This window comes from Diorhabda sublineata, chromosome 2 (assembly GCF_026230105.1).
Source record: "Diorhabda sublineata isolate icDioSubl1.1 chromosome 2, icDioSubl1.1, whole genome shotgun sequence".
Lineage (NCBI taxonomy): Eukaryota > Metazoa > Arthropoda > Insecta > Coleoptera > Chrysomelidae > Diorhabda > Diorhabda sublineata.
The window spans coordinates 33,323,176-33,342,812 of NC_079475.1; the positions used below are offsets into that span (position 1 = coordinate 33,323,176).

Sequence of the window (19,637 nt, forward strand, 5' to 3'; positions counted from 1 at the left end):
AATATAGATTGAAAACCCTTTATCTTATGTTCAATCAGTGAGTAGAAATGAACGCTCATTAGTTTATATTTTAATATATTACATCAAAATAGTGAGGTTCAATTTCAAATCGTCTTGCGTCTAAACGCACTGAAATATTTTTCCACTAGATATAAAGTCAATAAAAACTTCCAAACAATAAAAAATTCCATAATGTAAGATTCCTTAACTTCTTCGCCAGTACTTTTTCTGCTCAGTTCTTTTTGTTATATGAAATATGAAGCTTCAACATTGTATAGATGTTTTATCCATTGTGGTATTGCCGTATTCAAAACATTCTCAAACCTCATTCCAATATTTGTTTTTAAATGTTGAGTGTGTTTTATAAATTTTTTCTGAATTTTCATTGTAATGGATTTGTCAGAAGCCATATTTTAAGTATTGTCCATTTTTGTTGAGTGTTTTATATCAATATTTCAATTTTTAGAATCCAGATAGTACTCCACAAAGTCCAGAGTTAAAACCTCAAGCAAATAATGAACAAAAAAATAGTAAGAAAACGGTAGAATTGAAAATAGCAAAGCTAATGACAAGTTGTATTGTTTTACGAATTGAAGATTTTACTATCTACAAAGTAACGTCTTCACAGAAGAAAGGTCTCAAAGAATTTATTTTTGGTAAGCATTTTTAATGTCAAAGATTATTAAATGTGTACATATATATTTTTTTATTGAATTTAATTTGTTATTCGAGTTGATCACACCGACATTTTAGTTTTGTGGTTGAAAATTTATTTCATATAGCTATTCAATATTCTTGAACATTTTTTCAGTTTCATGCAGTAAATATACTTTCATTATGAAAGCTTATAAAATTTTTTTTGTAAAATATAGGACATATTTCTCAAGTGCATTTATGTATTCAAATAGTAACAATACAATTTTGTGATCCTTTGAAGTCATTTTGATTTTGTTTTTCAAATTGGTGTAAATGCATCCAAATCACAGATCCTTGATGATTTTTGATAATTTTTTTCGTTTAATAGCTCAGCGTAAAGGAAAGGATAAATGTTATCATACAGGTATCTATTCCTAAAGACTGTAGTGTGAAGTAAGAGTAGTTGTCAATTAGAATTTGATAAAGCTTTTTAGTAAACAAATTATTTGTTGTAGTTGTCTAATACATTCAATAAGAGTGGTATAAGTGAGAGATGCTTTTTTTGTAATAATTGATTAATAAAACTAATGTCAACCTAAAGTATTTCTATGCATTCATTAATTTACTGCTTTTTAAAAACTTTAATGTTGATAGACATTTACAGTGAAGCCGTGCCACTTTATCTTATACTAATGTTTTCACTTCACAGGAAATATTGAATATTACAATTGCATTCTGATGCTCCATTAATATACCTTATGCTTGTAATAATAATTGGGGTTATCATATTTGAATTTACCTATAGAAATGCTGGTGTAGAGAAAGATCTCTGAAATAATATGCCAAATGCCTCTGTTCAGGTTTTTACAAATACATGAATATTTTGTGCAGTTGTCTCTGAAAATCACTAATAAGCATTACTTTAAATACTTTGGTCTTTTATAAACTTATGTTTTTTTGAATAACACTATAGCATGCTAGATATTTATTTAATTGCACTTTTATGATACTAGGAAATATTTTATATTTAAACTTTGCCTTCATGTGTCTGATAAATTTAGATAATTATACTTCAAGAGCTCACTCGCTAGTGCAGCTAAGTGGTGAGCATGAAAACATTTGTATATTACAAATATATGAAGTATTCCTCTCACTTGACACTTTTAGTTCTCAAAGAAAAATAGTAAATATATTAGGTAGTCTTTTAAATGTTTGGTGAAATGTTAATCAGCTTCTCTGATATTACTACAAGTTCAAGAACAACTCTTTTATTTTTGTACCAAAGGTATAAATCAGCGTATAAACCGTTTTATACAGTGTTAATATATTTGGAAGATGACGTATAAGTTTGTAGTATTTGATTCCAGATTTTAGTCCGTGTAGTTTAGAGATTTCTTAGTAGTATTATTGTATTGTATGGTTAGGATTTACCTCCAATTATTCGATCTTCTTATAAAATATTCAATTGAATTTTTTTACTTTTCATCATTTTAACAACTTCTATATTTACTTCTATATTTATTTCTACAACCAGAGGACTTTTTCGAAGATTTAACTTCAAACCACGTTGTTATAGCTTCCTCATAAAACATTTAGTCGTAATTTCAGTTTGTAGACGTTATAAGTAGATAAACAATAATTCATCTTGTATATTTTTTCAACAAATTACTAGGTATGTCTTAATACTAACGCATATTTAGTAATTTTTGATTATTTCAATGTAAAATCTATTTGTTTAACCAACGTACTTCTAATTAACCAGCATGAATTCAATAGAAAGATGTAATGCACTCACACCATTGTAATCCCACCCCACCTTTGCAATCACAACTGGCGCCAGTTAGCGTTCGTTGGGGAATGTTTAACTACATAAACCAAATAGTGATGCTCTGATGAGACGTAATAACTTCAGAACTAGTCAGTAGTTACAACCTCTTCTTGCAATTGCCAGCCATAGGGGATATTAATATTGACAAAAAAGTCGATTGACATCACGCTTTTCAGAGGAGTTATAATTCTATATTCGTCGAGGCATTAGCCAGAAAAGTAGTTGTTTTCTCCTTAATTCCTCTCTCTCTCTCTCTCTCTCTTAGGTCTTCCATCACTTCTGCATACCATCTTTTCCTTGTTCTTCCTTCGTTTATTGGTCCTCCTTCTTTATGTTCATCAATTTCATCAACCATTCTGATCTTCTAGATTTTATTAATTTGCTTAGTTCTGCTTCTCCAAAGCGATTCCTTATTTCAACATTTTTACCTCCTAGTATCATTCTGCATATTTTTCTTTCCCATATATTTAACTTCTCTTTCTCTGCTTGGTTAAGAATGCACATTTCGCCTCTGTAGCTCACTGTTGTTCTTATTATTGTTTTGAATAGATGTAGCTTCGTTTTTCTGGAGATTATTTTGGATCTTATCGCATTTAACGCGCCCCTCGTCGTCTTCCTCGCATCCAGTTTTCCTACCTCGTTACGGTCGTCCTTGATAACCACCCCAAGATATACATAACTTTGAACTTGTTCTAAGCTCATTGCCTTTTCTTAGTTCAGTTGTATTGTTTAGTACATCATCTGTGTATGCCAGTAGTTACGTTGTCCTTGTTTTTAGTATCCCCGTTCTGTTCAAACCGATCTAATACTATATTGAACAGCATAGTGGATGACGGACCTCCCTGTTTTATTCCTGTGTTAGTCTGGAAGCGTTTTGATATTCTATGGTTTGTCTTTACCTTCGTTCGAGTATCATTTTCGTAAGACTTATCAGCTTTTTTGGAATACTAATATTGTTCATAATGCTATACAAATGGTTTCTGTTCACAGTATCGTGAGCTTTTTAGAAATCTATGAACACTGAGTAAATTGGCAGATTGTATTCATACCCCATTCTTTGCGTTTGCCTTAGAGTGAAAAAGTGGTCTGTGTCTGATCTTCCGAGTCTAAACCGCATTGGTAGTTTTCGAACATGTTTTCTCCTTATATTCAAATTTTTATCTATGACCTACAAAATTTTGTAGATTGTATCTAGTAGCGCTATACCTCTGTAGTTTCTGCATTAATTTCTTTGGGAAAACAGTATATATATTTTTTTCAAATTTCGTTTTGAGTTTGGTCATAATTTTTGTAACGAGTTTTGTTGTAAATAGCAGGTTAATCCTCCTGTTGTTAGCCAACTCTTGTTTATCTCCTTTTTTAAAGGAGTTGTGCGAGATGTTGTCTACCATACTTTAGTAATTCATTATGGAGTCCATTCTATCTGGGAGGTTATCTATTTTAAGCTTTTTAGGACTTTATCCACTTCGTGAATGGTGTCCTACATGTTATTCCTTATGTGCGGTATGTTGGTTTTCAAAGTATTAATTTCTCCTTTGAATAGTTATGTTAGGTATTCTATCCATTTGATATCTGATATTTTACTTGAGTTCTGTAGATATGTGTTCAAAAAAAGAGTCTTTTTGAAACACATTAGCTGTTTCGTACGCATTGTTTCAAAATTCACTCTTTGGACAGAATGACTCAATTCCAAACACACAACAATGGCTTGTTCAATTGTGTGATTTATGATAGTCCGAAGAAAGTTTTATCGCAATAAGAAAGTTGATAGGATTTTAAGTTATTTACTTAAAACAATGGAAGAAAATAATCATAAATGTTGAAAATGGCGAAAGGCGATTCTTGTAAATCATACCATGAAAAGGGCATAGTATAGGTAATATAATCTGTTGATATATTGATGTGCTAACAAACTTTAAAGTGCTATTTTCCATTATATCTATTTAATTGATTAAAGATGATATTTTTGAGAAGTCTGAGTTTTGTCAGTATTAATATTTCATTTCTTATGAGTTGCTTAACGACCTGTTTAATGTGAGAAAAGTATTATTTATAAAATATGCCCAACGAAAAATACAGTTAATCAAATACCACTTATAATTGTACAAATTTTATCAATCTAGGTAATATAAATATTTATCAAAAAAAAAACTTTGTATATTTGGATGTAGTTGACATGTTTATATATTCTTTTCAGGAGACAGAAGTCAGTTATCGCTTCCAGTAGATTCGAACATTGTCCATGCCGAATTTACGCATTACTATTATCCTAGCGATGTACCCTTTCCTCGTAAGTGGTAAAAATTAATAATTTTCTAATATCAACAACAATATACAGAGACAGTAACTTTATCGAGCCGTAACAATGTAGTTTTCATTCTAGACTTAATTTTCACTGGTATTGTCAGTAGAACGACAAGGACTAAGATAAGACGACCCCCTTTAAACGATACTATTCAATCTAGCTTTGGAAGGCATAATAAGAAGAACCAATATCAACAGAAAGGGCATAATATTTAACAAAAGTCACCAATGCTTAGCTTATGCTGATGATGTGCAACTGATAGCAAGAAATAGAAGAAAGTTTGAAGAAACCACAAAACAATTAATAACAGCAGCAGAAGAGATAAACCTACACTTCAATAATGACAAAACAAATTTTATGGAAATAAAGATTAAATGTGGAAGAAAGACAAAAAACAATTTCAAAGTATATAAACACAACCTTTGAAGAATATTAATATCGAAAAGATATCCAGATCTATGAAAGTTCGAATTTATATGACAATTTTGTGACTCATCCCGACATACGCCTGTGAAACCTGGATAATGGAATGGAAGAGAAATATGCTAAGAATAATTTTTAAAGGAAATACAGAGTTACGATGGGAGAGAAGATCAAACCATGAAATTTACACATTTTTCAATGAGTCACCAATCAGCGCTTTTGTAAAAAAAAGTCACTTAGAACGAATGGAGAAAAAATGGAGAGACTCTTGAAATGAGTTGCACGGAATATATATATATATATATATATATATATATATATATATATAAGAATATATATATATATATATATATATATATATATATATATATATATGTATATATATATCGCGTTTCTTCATTGCACATCATTTGTTTCAATAAATGCATAAATGCTTTTCATATTGTGAGAGATTTACAAGCATTTTTTTAATAGAAAAGTGCATTATTGCATGTATTGGTAAGGACCCGGATAGGATCCAGAATGTTGGCCGGCTACCACTGATGTTGCGAACATCTTTAATCTCTAGCAAATTCAATTCTTTCACAAATGTCTCTTACTTGGTATTCGGTATATAGAAGTTAAGTTGGTAAATGTAAAATTTTGGTAGTATTAGTATGTTGACAGGCAATAGAAACTGCCAACTGTCTTCCCTTGAAAGGTCTCATAAAAGCGACCAACATTAAAAGTTTTTAGCGATGTTTCATTCAAACATAATCTGTGCTTCTGAAACTACTGGAAATAGTTAAACCAATACATATTTTGAGTTATTAGGTGCTCCTGGTTAAATCATTTAATCAAAGTGACATATATTTCTTTATTTTTAATATTTATACAGTTAATAGAAAAACAGAATGTGAATATTATTGGCTTAGAAAAAATTGACCATATAGATAGGCATCACTATAAAGAGTCGAAGAAGAGCCGTTTTTTACTGGTTAATTTGCGTATCAAATCCCCTTTAACTGTTTATACTCACAAGTTTATTATTTAGCCTTTAGCTCAGATTAATCTATGTATTAATACAATTTGTTTATTTGCACCTTTCAGTTCCTCCTCCCAAATTCTATGTTCAGTTGAATCCTATTTCTGTAATGTTTGATATTGATACATGCCTGTGGATAAATTCTTTCGGATTAAATCTCTTCCAGTCTCTTTCGAATGCGAAAAATGAAGAAACAATTTCATCGTATAGTTACATGGATATAAAAATTGAAGCTATTCTTCCTAGGGTAAGTTTAATAAAAAAAATTACTATACTCAAAAAACTATTTAGATGATGTTTCTTATATGAACAAACACCTTATCTATTAAAATAGATTCAGAATCATGATCAATTATTGATAAACTAAAATTCAACTTATCACATTCACTACTGATTTTATTTTGAATTTTAATCTAAAATTATTTCATTCATATCTTATTACCTCCATTTGTTTCATTATTCGTATTATTAAAACTGTTATATTGATAAAAATGTTTGCAAACACAATTAATGATGCAGAAATGTACAAAAAATTGTAGACTTCTCCTATTAGAGTGCTTCTACTATTTTCTGATTATATGATTGATATACATTCAGAAATCCAGTGAAGAGATTAAAATACCTAGTTCTTCAGTTGAATTTAATTTTTTAGATAAATTTTGAAAGTGCTGCTGACCATCCAAATCAAAAAGATAGACCGAAATGTTTGAGTTTTCAAGTGACGAGAGCAACCATTACTAATATAAGAAGTTTGGAACAATCTTCCAGAGCAGATCTAGCCAAGTGCGTAGATTCGTTTCATATGGGTTCTCTATTCTTTGGTTCGGAATTTCCTTCAAAACCGAATGATTTTTATGTAGTTACTCAAAAATTTATTGATCACATATCAACAGTGGATAACATTCGAAATGTGCCGTCTCAAATTGATTCATCTGTCACAGAGGATTGGGTAAGTTCAACTACAGCAAGACCTCGCTCAACGCTGTTTCGTTTAGCTCTGTTTTATTTCAACCCGGGGATTTCCCAAAATTATGCGCAGCGCTAGGTTTCCAAATAACAGATCAGAAACAGTGTATGTAGTAGTGTTGATTATTTATTGTACTGACCCATTTTTATCATTTGAAACATTTGTTGACATTGTAAGGGTATACATTTATATAATACTATAACGATTAATACAGTGACAAATATTATGATCTTTAGTTTTTAGCATGTGTGATAATAAAAAACAAGAAAAGAAAGCAACTGGAAAAAGCATTTCATTGGCAACTAAAATGCAAGTGATTGGAAGAGTAGATTCTGGTGAACGATTCAACGATAAGGACAATCCTTAAGAATAAAAAAATAATAGTCATCAAAAACTATCTCAAGCTCTGTAACTAGAAGTACCCGTTCTAAAAATAACATTTTAGAGGAAATAGAAAACCAACTGTCTATATGGATCGACGAAGAAATTGAATTCAATATGCCATCAAGCTAATATATCATAATGGAAAAAGCTAGAAGAATTTTTAAATACATTCAGGCTGAAGCGAGTGACATAAGTGAAACTTTCGTTGCTAGTTGAGAAAGGTTTAATAGATTTAAACATCGAAAGAATCTTCATAACATAAATATTAAAGGAGAAGCAGTAAGTGGTGATACGAAAGCGACGGCTGAATTCCCAGCGACATTAAAAACAATAATTGAACAAGGAAACTATACTACAGAATTTCTTCTTAATGTTCATGAAACAAACTTGTTTTGGACAAGAATGCCATTTCTGTCCCATGAAGAGAAACGAGCATCAGTATTTAAAGTTGCGACAAATCACTTGACACTTCTACTGGGTGGTATTTCAAATTCACACCACTACTAGTTTACCACTTCAAAACCCAAGAGTGATGGAAGGCATATTTAAGTCAACTTTATCTGTAATTTGGGAGTCTAATAAAAAATCATCGATAAATATGAAAATTATCCAGGAGTCGTGCACTGAACATTTCTGCCCGTCTGTTAAACGTTATTGCGAAATTAAAATATAATGCTTCTAGCTACCCAACAAATTTATCTGACTTAACAACATGCATTCCAGTCAAAATGGTTTTCTTGCCGCCTAACACCACTGCCTTAATCCAACCAATGGACCAAGGCGTTATAGCCAATTTTAAGGCGTCTTACATGCGGCGAACATTTGGCAGATATTTGGAAAAACAGACAAAGAAGAGAAGCAATCAATAAGTAAATTTTGAAAGAACTACAATATCATGAATGCTGTTGAAAACATAAACCTTTTTTGGAATTAGATAACAGAAAGATTTTTGAAAGGAGTATAGAAGAACATTTGGCTAGATTTAAGCAAGAGCAAAGACATTGGACACTCTGTGGATATGGATGGCATCGTGGAATTAGCGAAACAAACCGGTTTATATGAGGTAAATGTGAAAGAAGTCGAAGAAATAGTTCAAGAAACAGCAGCTAGTCTTTCGAATTATGAACTAAAGGAATTAACTGAGCAAGAAGAAAACGTAAATATTGATAGTACTGATTTTGAAGAACTTTCGATGCTGTTTGTACAAATGAGTTTGACCACTGAAACTGAAATTATGCAACAATGTGTTGCAAATGATACAAATTTTGACAGGAGTTCAAAAGCAAGACGAGGTGTTATAGCTGCTTCATTCACTTATCAACAACTCCGAACAGAAAGCAAAGGGAAAACATAAACCACATTAGATGTCTTCTTGAATATTGGAAACACAGAATAGACTAAACAATCTGACTGACTTAGGATTTTATTTGTTTTTATCAGTATATTCGTTTATATTGTTTTTGTTTTTGTGAGAATAAATGTTTGGTTTTATTTTTATTAAAAAAAATATTATTTAATTTGAAACCTAACCAATATTCTATCCATCTTCCTTTAACCTTATTATTTACATGTTAAGATAGCCTTGTTCAGCGCTGTTTCACATTACGCTCTATTTTGAGAAACGTACCCCTAGCGTTAAGCGGGGTCTTACTCTATAATAAATTCAAGTCAAATTGATGTCACAATTCACATACTCTCTATTCATGTGCAAATTTTTATACTCGTATCTCCACTTAAGGCATATACAATTATTAAGTTCATCCAATTTTATGTTGCGCAATGTTCTTGACCGCCCATTGTTTTACTATTTTATGTTATAGAATATAGAAAATTAACATATGATTGTTTACTGGCTCCAATATATATTCCTACAAAATTCTTATATAAAATACTTATTTCTTTTACGATTTATAATGACTCATTAATACTTTTTGTTACTGTGAAAAACAAAAAATTATTTATTTGAAATCATTTTGTCTAAGAACGCAACTTGGTTCTGTAACACAAGAAAAAAATAAGCAATTATACAACAAGGAGTTCAGTTTGAACACAGAGTACTTTCAACTGTATCTCAATTTACCCCAGTGTCCTAGTATGCAAAGAGTGAACTGTATTTCCTGCAGTAATGTCTGAATCACAAAAATTCCTAAATTTGGTTGGAATACTTCAGTTACATTTCCTTATAGTAATCGTTTGCTCAAATAGAAAGCAATATTTTTAATAATTAAAAAAAAAAACTTATGCGTTAATTTTTCTGTTAGTATATTTTATGGGTTTTAGAACTAATTCATATTTTTATTATAGATGAGCCTTTTTAGTAGAGAAATGTTGTGGACAGATGCCAAAGATGTATGGTGTATAAGTCTCGATCCTGTGTGGGGCGATTTCAATGGGGCTAGAGCTATTGGAATTTCAAAATCTGTGCCATTCTTAGATGCTTTACCAGTTACTATTTGGTTACATACTCATATGGATCCCAATTCAACTGTTAAACCTTCTGATAATGCTGGAGAATTCACACAGATTGATGCTGATATTCATGCACTAGTGTATATTACTAATTTAGTTAGCATCCAAATTAACCATTATCAATATTTGTTTTTATTGAGATTGGCAGAAGATGCTGCATTATTAGCTACATTTTTGGCTCTAGACTCTGAAAGGATATTGAAGGTGAGCTTTTTTTCAATTTTGTGTTTATGCTAGGTTGAAAGTGAAATTGAGAACTCAATAATGAAAAGAGTTTGTTATTGAGGTTAAATGTTAGATTTTATTATATTCTTTACCAAAACGGTTATATAAAAGCTCGTCTCCCACTTCCAAGGTTCTTACGAACTTTGGTATTTACATTGGCTTCAAGAATATTAGATCTTCACTTCTATTCTAGAACCAGGTGACCTGGAATTCAATAGTATTCCTAATTTAATATCATTTGTAACTTGTTTTTGCTTAATTTCAAATACTTTTGGGATATAGAGGAATTCTTTAGAGTGATTCATTCCGGGAAGGTAACACTAGAGTGCTTTTCTTTCAGTTCCCTTCTTTTTCGGAGATTCTTATATATAACATGTATTACAGTGTATTGACTTTTCCATGTTATTTGACTCAGATCAAAGAGACTTTTTTTATTTTTATTCATTTCATAGAATTTTGCTTTGAGTAGATGACATGGGTGTTCTAAGCTTTGACAACTGCTCAACTAACTGCTGTGTTATATTTCAAATATTTTCAGTAATAAAAGATTCAGTATGCTGTTTTTTAAACTCGTTTGACTTTTGCACAGTATCTGGAAAGGATCTTTCTACTAATAATATTTCACAACAATCTGATGGGGAAACTTTGTTATATAAGGTTTTTCTTTTTTCTTTATTCTTGTGTGTTTTCAGGTACCGAATGAGAATTTCAAATCCTCTTGTATCCAATTCATCCACTGCCTTTTTACATAATTATACTATAGTACCATGTCCATGACATATTTGAAATGCAATCTGGATTTCCAGTACAATATTTTTGTTAGTTGACGTTTTATTTATCTCCCAATGCATTACTAATTTTAATTAATTCCAAAACACAACTGATAAACTGAAAAAACTATTAAAAAAAATAGATTTAGATAATAAAGGTTCAATAAAATCATCTGTAATGCTTCCATATGTAATTCAGAAGCAAGAGTGCTGAAAGTATTGATCTTCACAATTTTATATAACAGATGAAATCAGTCTTATCACGTTCTAATTTTTTAGGTTGAAAGCAATAGTACTATTGCAATGGGTGTCCTTATACCACAATTAGAAATTACTTTTGTAATGCCATCAAATTCTCCTGGAAAGGAATCCTCTGGAGGTGATATAGAATCTGTAGTTCCAGACACATCAAGTATAGCTGATGACATGTACATAGGTGGAGTATACAGGTTTTACTAAAATGAGTTTAATAGTTATAACTGAAACGAAATTTCATTTTAAATAGGTATCACTATAAATATAATCAAAGAGGGATCAAACTAAACGCGAAAATTATAGAACAAGATATTTGGCACAAACTTCATAAAAATTTTGAAAAACAGACTAAGACACTTCTAAAACTAAAACTAAAAGAACATGTAGATTTCAAACATAAACCAATGATAATATATACCTGATAAGAAACAAATGATAATATATATCTAATAAGAAAAATAATAGAAATGACAATTGAGAAAGGACAACAAATATTCCTACTTTTATTGATTCGAAATCAGCTTTTGACAGGGTTGACGGAGAGATATGAAGTTTATAATAGATATAGGTATAAATAAAGGGGACTGCTTACCCACACTACTGTTTATACTATCATGAACAAGGTAACGCTGAAAAAAAAAATGAAAATCTAACTCAACACAAATAAAACCAAACTCGTAATAATAAATGAAAATACGAATGATCGATATAAATATAATTAATTGTAAAAGAGTAACGGTATATTTTGAAAGTATACTGAGAGAAAACAAGAAAGTAGATACAAAGAATATCATCAAAATGGAGACAGATTAACGAGAACAATACTGGAAAAGGAAACACCATTAAAAAACGAAGACGAGACCAGAAAGGAAATAAGTAGACCTAATAAAAGAACAGGGAACAAAATATAAGAAACCTTAGCAAAAATGAGAAAAATGGCAAAAGACAGTAGAACAAATGGGTAGGTACAACAGGTATTGGAACCATCATCTGATATATGAAAATGTTACAGCAGAAGATTTTTATAAATAAAAACAATGTTTTATAAAAGGATATGATTTCAACTAAAAAAAAAAGAAAATGTAATTAAATGGAAAGTTTTGGAACTGGTGCGATACTCTATACTGAACACATTCTTCATTGCAACTAATACTTTTTAATTATCTGAGGAACACTCAGTTTTGTTTTAAGAAACATTAGAAACCTTAACAACTAGGAGTAAAATATGACTGTGAAACCTGGACCTTTACAAAATTAGGAGAAACGTTCTATGAGGATATTGTAGATTATGGAGAGATTCGGAGTCTGAGATTGAGTAGATAGCTTCATAAAAAATGCCGAGGAATGGAAAAAAGTGTGTTCAAGAACCTGATAAAAGGTTAGAGCAAAGATGCCAATGTGGTGAAAAACGCAAGCAAGTAGAAAAAGTTAGGGAAGTTACTGTCTGGAGGCAAATTTACCATGGTACCAAGGAGATTTGTATGGAAGCAATTCATTTTGATCCTATATGTCATCATTTTTTCTGAGTTTGTATTTCTTTTTTATATCACTAGTTTTCTATCGTTAAATGGTTAGACTGTCATATATTTTATTATTCTAGGATCAACACCATCTGTCTGGAAAAATAGTACTTCATCTATAACTCAAATTGGTGGAAATAAGAGACCAATTGCAAATGGCTCTTCTTCGTGTCAAATGGATTTACCCACTAGTAATTCTTCAGATTATTTGCAAACGGCAACTGGAAAACTTAGCCAAGAAGAACAGACTATGTTACTCCAGCAAAAAGGAAATTTAAATTTACAAACAAACATAAATATGGGTAAGGAGTCAATGTGAATAAAACTAACTATGATAGAAGTATGAATGTCAACAAATTTGTCAACAAAACTGAGTCTACTAAACATGGGTCATTATTTCTACACAATTTAATGTGAGTGTGGTACCATTAATCTAGTTACTCATTATTTTTAGGATTCACATCGATGAAGAAAGGATTCACAAGTCTGATGTCATCTATCGATAGTGCTTTAAAACCTAGTCCAGATGATCTCAGTGATACTATGTCAATAAGAAGTGATGTTTCAAGTGATTCTGAAAAATTCGTACATATTAATTGTGATTTAGATATAGCTGGTGCAGAAATAATTTTTGTAGTTTTCGAATTTTCTGAGAGGATAGAAGAAGCTTCTGAAGTTTTAGAAGAGGATAATACCTTGACCACAACAAGTGAACATTCTGTGACTAGTACTAGTCGTAGAAAAGACTTGGTAAGTACATTCTTTAAATTATTTTAATCAATAACCTTTTCCTTCATCACACTCGACCTAAAGTGAAAAAGTACTTATTTTTATTTATTTTTTCTTTCACCTTTTCTCTTATCAGATGAGGGTTTCACTTTATTCTGTCTTTTACAATCTTCCCTAATTTTATTTTTCAGTCCTTTTATTTGATCTCTCCATTTCTTTCTTAGTCTCCCCCCTTCCTATTTTAATGGTGTTTGCTGTTCTCATTATTTTTCCTGTTTATCTATCTTATTATCTCTTATGGTCAACGACTTAGTTGACATGGAAGTCTGGGTTCTTAGTTGTGCGGGAATAAAAGGAAATTTAAAAGTTAATACACTTACCTGACAAGGATCCTTTCATTGGCTCTTTATGTGGTATAGGTAAATGCACCAGTGGAAAAAGTTTTGAAAGAAATGAAATATCGAAAGAAACTCTTTATAGTGTTTTCATGGTATGTAATTCCATAAGATTTTTCAGAAAACTATAGATACAAGAATTGCTTGGGTCTGAGCAAAAACAAGCCACACTTTTTCATTGGCTTCATTACAGAGCAGTGATGCTCCAGAAAGTAATTGATGAGATTAGATCCAGCAGGTACTGATGTAGGAGAGAGGATGAAACTTTTGTTCATATAGTTCTAGATTCTTCGACACTCCAAGATTATGCAAAGAAATGCTTTGAAGAAGAAACCTGTAGAAGCAAAGATCTAATCTCCTCGAAACTAGTATGAATACTTGAGTTCATTAGCTTTTAGAAATGGAAGACTATCAGAGATGTTAAACATAGCTCTGATGGGAAGTAATTTAACCTTTATATTAAATATATTTAACTATTCTTCAAATATGGTTAGAAGGTATGAGAATGTATATGAAAATTTATCACTTTTTTGTTCTAGGTTTCAATATCCAATATTTAATATTTTTATGATTGTAGGTTTCAGTATCAACGTTTAAGCTGAATAAAATAGAATTTGTTTACCAGTCATTAGGATTTCAATCTTCCATGAAAATACAACTTAGTAATTTATTGTGTGATGACTGCTCTTGCATATCTTGGGATGAATTACAGGTAAGAATTGATTGTATGTAGTTACGTAGAGTTTTCAAAACCACAACTACATTAAGTTCTTTCGAATCTGATTCCAAATAATTGTTAATTTTTTATTGGTAGCGTTTATAATATATATATATATTTTGTTGCAGAACAAATTTGGCACAAGATCTCGTGTGTGGACTTGTAATCCTCCAAGTGACTTTAGTACCCCCAAAATAAAATTACGTTTTGATCATGATTTGGTAGTTATTAAGTCTGATATGTTGGGTATGGATTTGACAAATAGAGATACGTTTGCAAAATTATTCACAGATTTGATTACTATAAATGTTACGGATTTGATATTAAATCTTAATATGAGTACCGTTACAGGCTTAGCAGATCTTATAGAGGATGAGATTATACCTATTCCCTTCCCAATAGAGGTAATTTATTGAACAATTTATAAGTTGTATCAAAAACAGTGTCTGTATATATCATGTCAATGTAATTTAGAAGCAGATAGTGCTTTTATTATTATTACTAATTTTATGCTGTAATAATAGAAAGGGTTTATCCACATGGCAGTAATTAATCATTACTTTCATTCAACCTAACTAAATAATGAATAATTTGCTAACTATACACACCACTACGATCTTGTCTACATCTTTACAAAAAATAAATAATATATGAAAGAATGAATGAACAAAAGAACTTTATTGCCATTATAAAAAAATAATATAACATATCTATAATGAAAAAATTGTTTACAAATAATATCTATGTTACCAAAATTCTGAAGGTTTCATTTAAATAGAAAAATGGAAAGATGTAATATGCTATTGGAAAAGATTTTGCAGAACAAAGAAATCTTCAATTAACTTAATTACAATCTACCATTGTAAATATCAAAAGTACTTCGCAGTAAACTATAATAAAATTGATTGTTCCACTTAATTTTCATACTTTCCTTTAATATTTTATTTTTCTGTAATTTTATTATTATCGAAATCAGTCAGCTTAATCTAACCAGGTGTGCGTCCTTAAACCTTGGAATTTCCCAATAATAATTTATTGACAAGACACCACGATTAGACCATACTTATAGATAACCTAACCTAACCTTTCATGCAATACGAGTTTTCAGTATTTAAGAGGGGTCTGTAAATAGATATCTTAATATTCTGGCTTTCATTCGAGTATGATCGTCAGATTATTGAAACCACGGTCAAATACTTATTTTATTATTTAATAGTTTATTTCAGAGTAGTTTTGATGTTTTAATACAATGAGTATGGTCAACCATCATTGTTAGCCCGAAGATACATTACACGAAAAACGTGGTTGTAAGTAATTTATTCGTAGTAAGCTGATACGATTATGGCTATAAAGCTTGGGTTATGAGTATCGAGCCAAGCTATTATTTACGAGGTCTTGAAAATGTGTTCTAAAATTCACTGAGATAAATTTCGGAGCAATAGGAACAGGATAAGAAAACAGGAGTATGAAATGTAAATTAGTTGACCCACAAATAATGAAAAAATGATCGTTGTAATCGTATTGTCAATTGAGTATCCTATTGAGCCCATGTAAAAATGTAAAAGATTTTCGGTCAAAGACAAGATTAATAGGAATAGATGTAGTCCAACCGTGTGAAATAAAAATGTATACACACATATATGGTAGGTGTAAGTCATCTAGATGATAACATATCTAATTGCACAATCTTTCTGAGAGGGAAAAAGTGGTATATATAAATAATGCACTTGGTGAATGATTTATGCGTTGCTAATGCTTACGAATCTTACAAATATGATGCAAATTATCTCCATTTTAGGCGAGAAATTTTACAGTATCTCTCAAAGAAATATGGAAGTGAACCAAAAATTGCTGGCTGAAAGGGATTCTGTGAAGTGTACCATTTGATAATCTGCCACTAAAGCCTACGAGTCTTATACAATTCCACTATAAGATAAATGTTTTAATGAATTTTATAAATTGTTATCACATTAAAATGGTTTTTATTCTAAATTTCTCCAATTAAATAAACACGATAGTAGTATTTTCAAAGGGATCATTTATGATCCACGCTCAAAATCATAAACTAAAATTCAAAGATTTTATTAAACAATTTTTAGGTAATATCCAACGCAACCATTCTCTCTAATAATTTCGAAATATTTTGAGAGTTCTGGGCATAAATGGGTTAAATTGTCCTTTAGAATGAAATGCTAATCAGCCGTTAAAATTGTATATGTCATGGTCTCTTGTCTGAAACGATTTTTTTTACGAATTTTAACAAAAGACGATTATTTCCTATATTTAATCAACGTGTACATTATCGGAATAAATTTATTTCAACGTATAATATTTCTTCATGAATTTGTAATCAGTTATATGCTATTCGCTGAATCGAAAGGCTCTTTTACACTGCCTGTGTTATTTTGAAAAAATATTGATATGAATTATTTTTGTACTATTTTATATTTATGTTGTTTTAAGTGTTTCTTTAATTTTTTAGATTACATTAGATAATGTAAAAATACATTTAAATGAAGACAGACCTCCAGTTAATATTACGTCCCCAGGGCCAATTCCAATAGACTTAAATATTACTAATATGTTCATAACGAGAACAGAAGATGGTGTATTCAATTTGTTCCCTTCGATCAAGGCAGTATCTCCTAATAATGGTAAATATAGTGATTTCAAAAAGTAGTAATTATTGGTTGGAGATAAAGTAATTTCGGTTTTGAAATATAAAATAAAACAGATTCATGATTCCGCGCTCATCAAAATTCAGCAATCAGCAATAAATTAAACCAGGTGCGATTGAAGGTCATCATTTGTGAAAGTTTTGCCATTCAAAGAATTTTGCAAACTTCGAAATAAATGGTAATCAGATGGTGCCAGATCAGGGCTGTATGGGGAATGTGGCATCAAACTTGCCAACAAAATTTGTGTTTAAACTTGGGTAAATCTCTGTTCAATATAAGAAAGAACAATATAAAAAAAAACAAAATGATATTGAGCAACATGGAACGAGGATTTTAAACTGAAATTAATTTCTTAAATAGCATAGCCTGATAAATAGGCAGGTACGACTTGGAACTCACTCTGGCTTCAAATAAATATAATAAGTTTTTATTTTTGTTTGCGTCAATTTATGGCTTAGGATCAGAACCAAATTAGATTCATTTTTCTTCCTCTTGTTCTTATAGCTCTTGAAAATCTTCACTTTTATAGGAGGTTTTCACTTGAAAAATGATTTTTCCTTCTCGTATCTCAGGAATTTTATATTTGAAGACAAAAATTGTATTTTATTTAGCAGACGTCTGAAGGTTCTTTATATTATAAAAATCAGTGTAGGTTATAGCACTACAGCTTTGTTTTTCGTAACATCCCTCGACGAAATGAGATGACATACTGGCTTACGACACTGTTCATGGTGCATACAGTCTCGCGGAATGTAATATTTTTAAGATTTTTGCTCCTTTGGCTTTTTTTTTCTTTTATGCAGCTATGTTTCTATTTTGTTTAGATTATTTTGTAGATTTCTGGTTGCTGTTTCTGGGTTGTGATGAGTCGCTATTATTGCTATGTCGTCTGCGAGTAACAGGTACAGTACCGGTCCCAAAACTCTACCTTGAGGTACACCGGAGTCACTTGTTGTATATCAGTATATTCTGAGTGATGCTTTACTAGAAAAAATCTATTGTGCAAGTAGGACTTCGATATTCAATAAAAGTCATACGGAAGTACTTTTTTTATTTTGTACAACAGACCTGGGTGCCCTACTTTGTCAAAAGCATAAATAATATCTGTAAAGTCGGCGGAACAAAACCTTTTTTTTCTAGGTCATCGTTTACCTGCTTGACTAGTCGATGAACTTGCTTCACTGTGCCATGCTTTTTTTACGAAAACCGAATTGATGATGGGGAATAATATTTTTGTTGAGCAGTGTATGCTCCATTTGTTTCAATATAAGTTTTCAAAAACTTTGGATAGTATTGGTATAAGGCTCGTTGGCCTAAACGACTTCAGTTCTGTTGTATTATTGCCAGACTTTGGGAGCATTATTATCTCAGCAACTTTCCATTGTTGGGGAAAATTTCTCAGTCGAATAACTGCATTGAATATTTGTTGAATTGCTTTTATATCCTGGTGCTTTTTTAGTATTAATCTCTTTAATTATCGTTTCTTCGATATCTTTGTGACTAAAATTATTTATAGACTATTCATTTGAAAAGGGGCTTCAAAGTAATTGTCTATTAATTTTTTATTACTATATTGAAAACTAATGAGTGTAAATTGAACTCATCTCAAGCTAAAAATCGTACTCTCGTATTATCTTCTAAAGTGAATTTTTGATGCTTAGCTAACAGAAAAATATTAACAGAAAGTCCTGATTTTTTGATTTGGGGCAGGAGTGTTAGCTACTTTCCTTATCTGTAAAAAATATTTTAATCCTCTTATTTGTTTGTAGATGAATCCGTGAAGAAAGATTTAGTTAAAGTAGATAGCATAACATTAAATAATGAAGATATGAGAAGACTGATGACATTTGAAAGGATATCTGAAGAGAACCGTCTCCTTCGTAAATCAAAAGAAGAAAGTGATAAAGAAAAAGATTTATTGCGAGAATATTTGAAGAAATGCCAAGATGAAGTGACTCGACTGTTGAATGAAAAGCAAAATTTATTAGATGATATTAAACGAATGCAGCATCAATGGACTAGTTCTAAGAGATAGCAATGTTGTTTTAATTGTACAAAGTGTTTTTGCAAAGATAATTCTTCTGCGCAGTAGTTGTGTATAACAAGGTGCTCATGTGACTGGATTAGTCAAAATTGATGTCAGTATATGTTAAGTATAGAGGTGTTATTAGAATATTAAAACAAGAATACACTAATTTTATATTAAAGAAACTTGAGATAAAAGGTATTTGATAAATACAAGATTGGTGTGTTAGTCTAAGTATAGTTTTACTCACTTTGTGTCTCTATTTCATTCCAGGTTTTAAGGAAT

General features: G+C 30.6%; 1 protein-coding gene across 3 annotated transcripts in view; it reads left to right on the forward strand.

Annotated features, from left to right (window-relative positions):
* The window catches only part of LOC130440710 (bridge-like lipid transfer protein family member 3B), a 30,706-nt gene extending 11,120 nt beyond the window's left edge, over window positions 1-19,586 (forward strand). For 2 of the 3 annotated variants that reach the window (XM_056773998.1, XM_056774000.1), the window contains exons 9-21: window positions 467-656; window positions 1,025-1,060; window positions 4,662-4,754; window positions 6,282-6,463; window positions 6,869-7,165; window positions 9,872-10,240; window positions 11,311-11,467; window positions 12,887-13,108; window positions 13,261-13,556; window positions 14,508-14,642; window positions 14,777-15,052; window positions 17,131-17,302; window positions 19,096-19,586. In XM_056773998.1, coding sequence (XP_056629976.1) covers window positions 467-656; window positions 1,025-1,060; window positions 4,662-4,754; window positions 6,282-6,463; window positions 6,869-7,165; window positions 9,872-10,240; window positions 11,311-11,467; window positions 12,887-13,108; window positions 13,261-13,556; window positions 14,508-14,642; window positions 14,777-15,052; window positions 17,131-17,302; window positions 19,096-19,361 — 2,691 coding nt within the window. In that variant the 3' untranslated portion in view covers window positions 19,362-19,586. The remainder of the gene's footprint in view (window positions 1-466; window positions 657-1,024; window positions 1,061-4,661; window positions 4,755-6,281; window positions 6,464-6,868; window positions 7,166-9,871; window positions 10,241-11,310; window positions 11,468-12,886; window positions 13,109-13,260; window positions 13,557-14,507; window positions 14,643-14,776; window positions 15,053-17,130; window positions 17,303-19,095) is intronic. The other variant, XM_056773999.1, reaches the window with a different exon arrangement.
* Window positions 19,587-19,637: the final 51 nt, after the last annotated feature.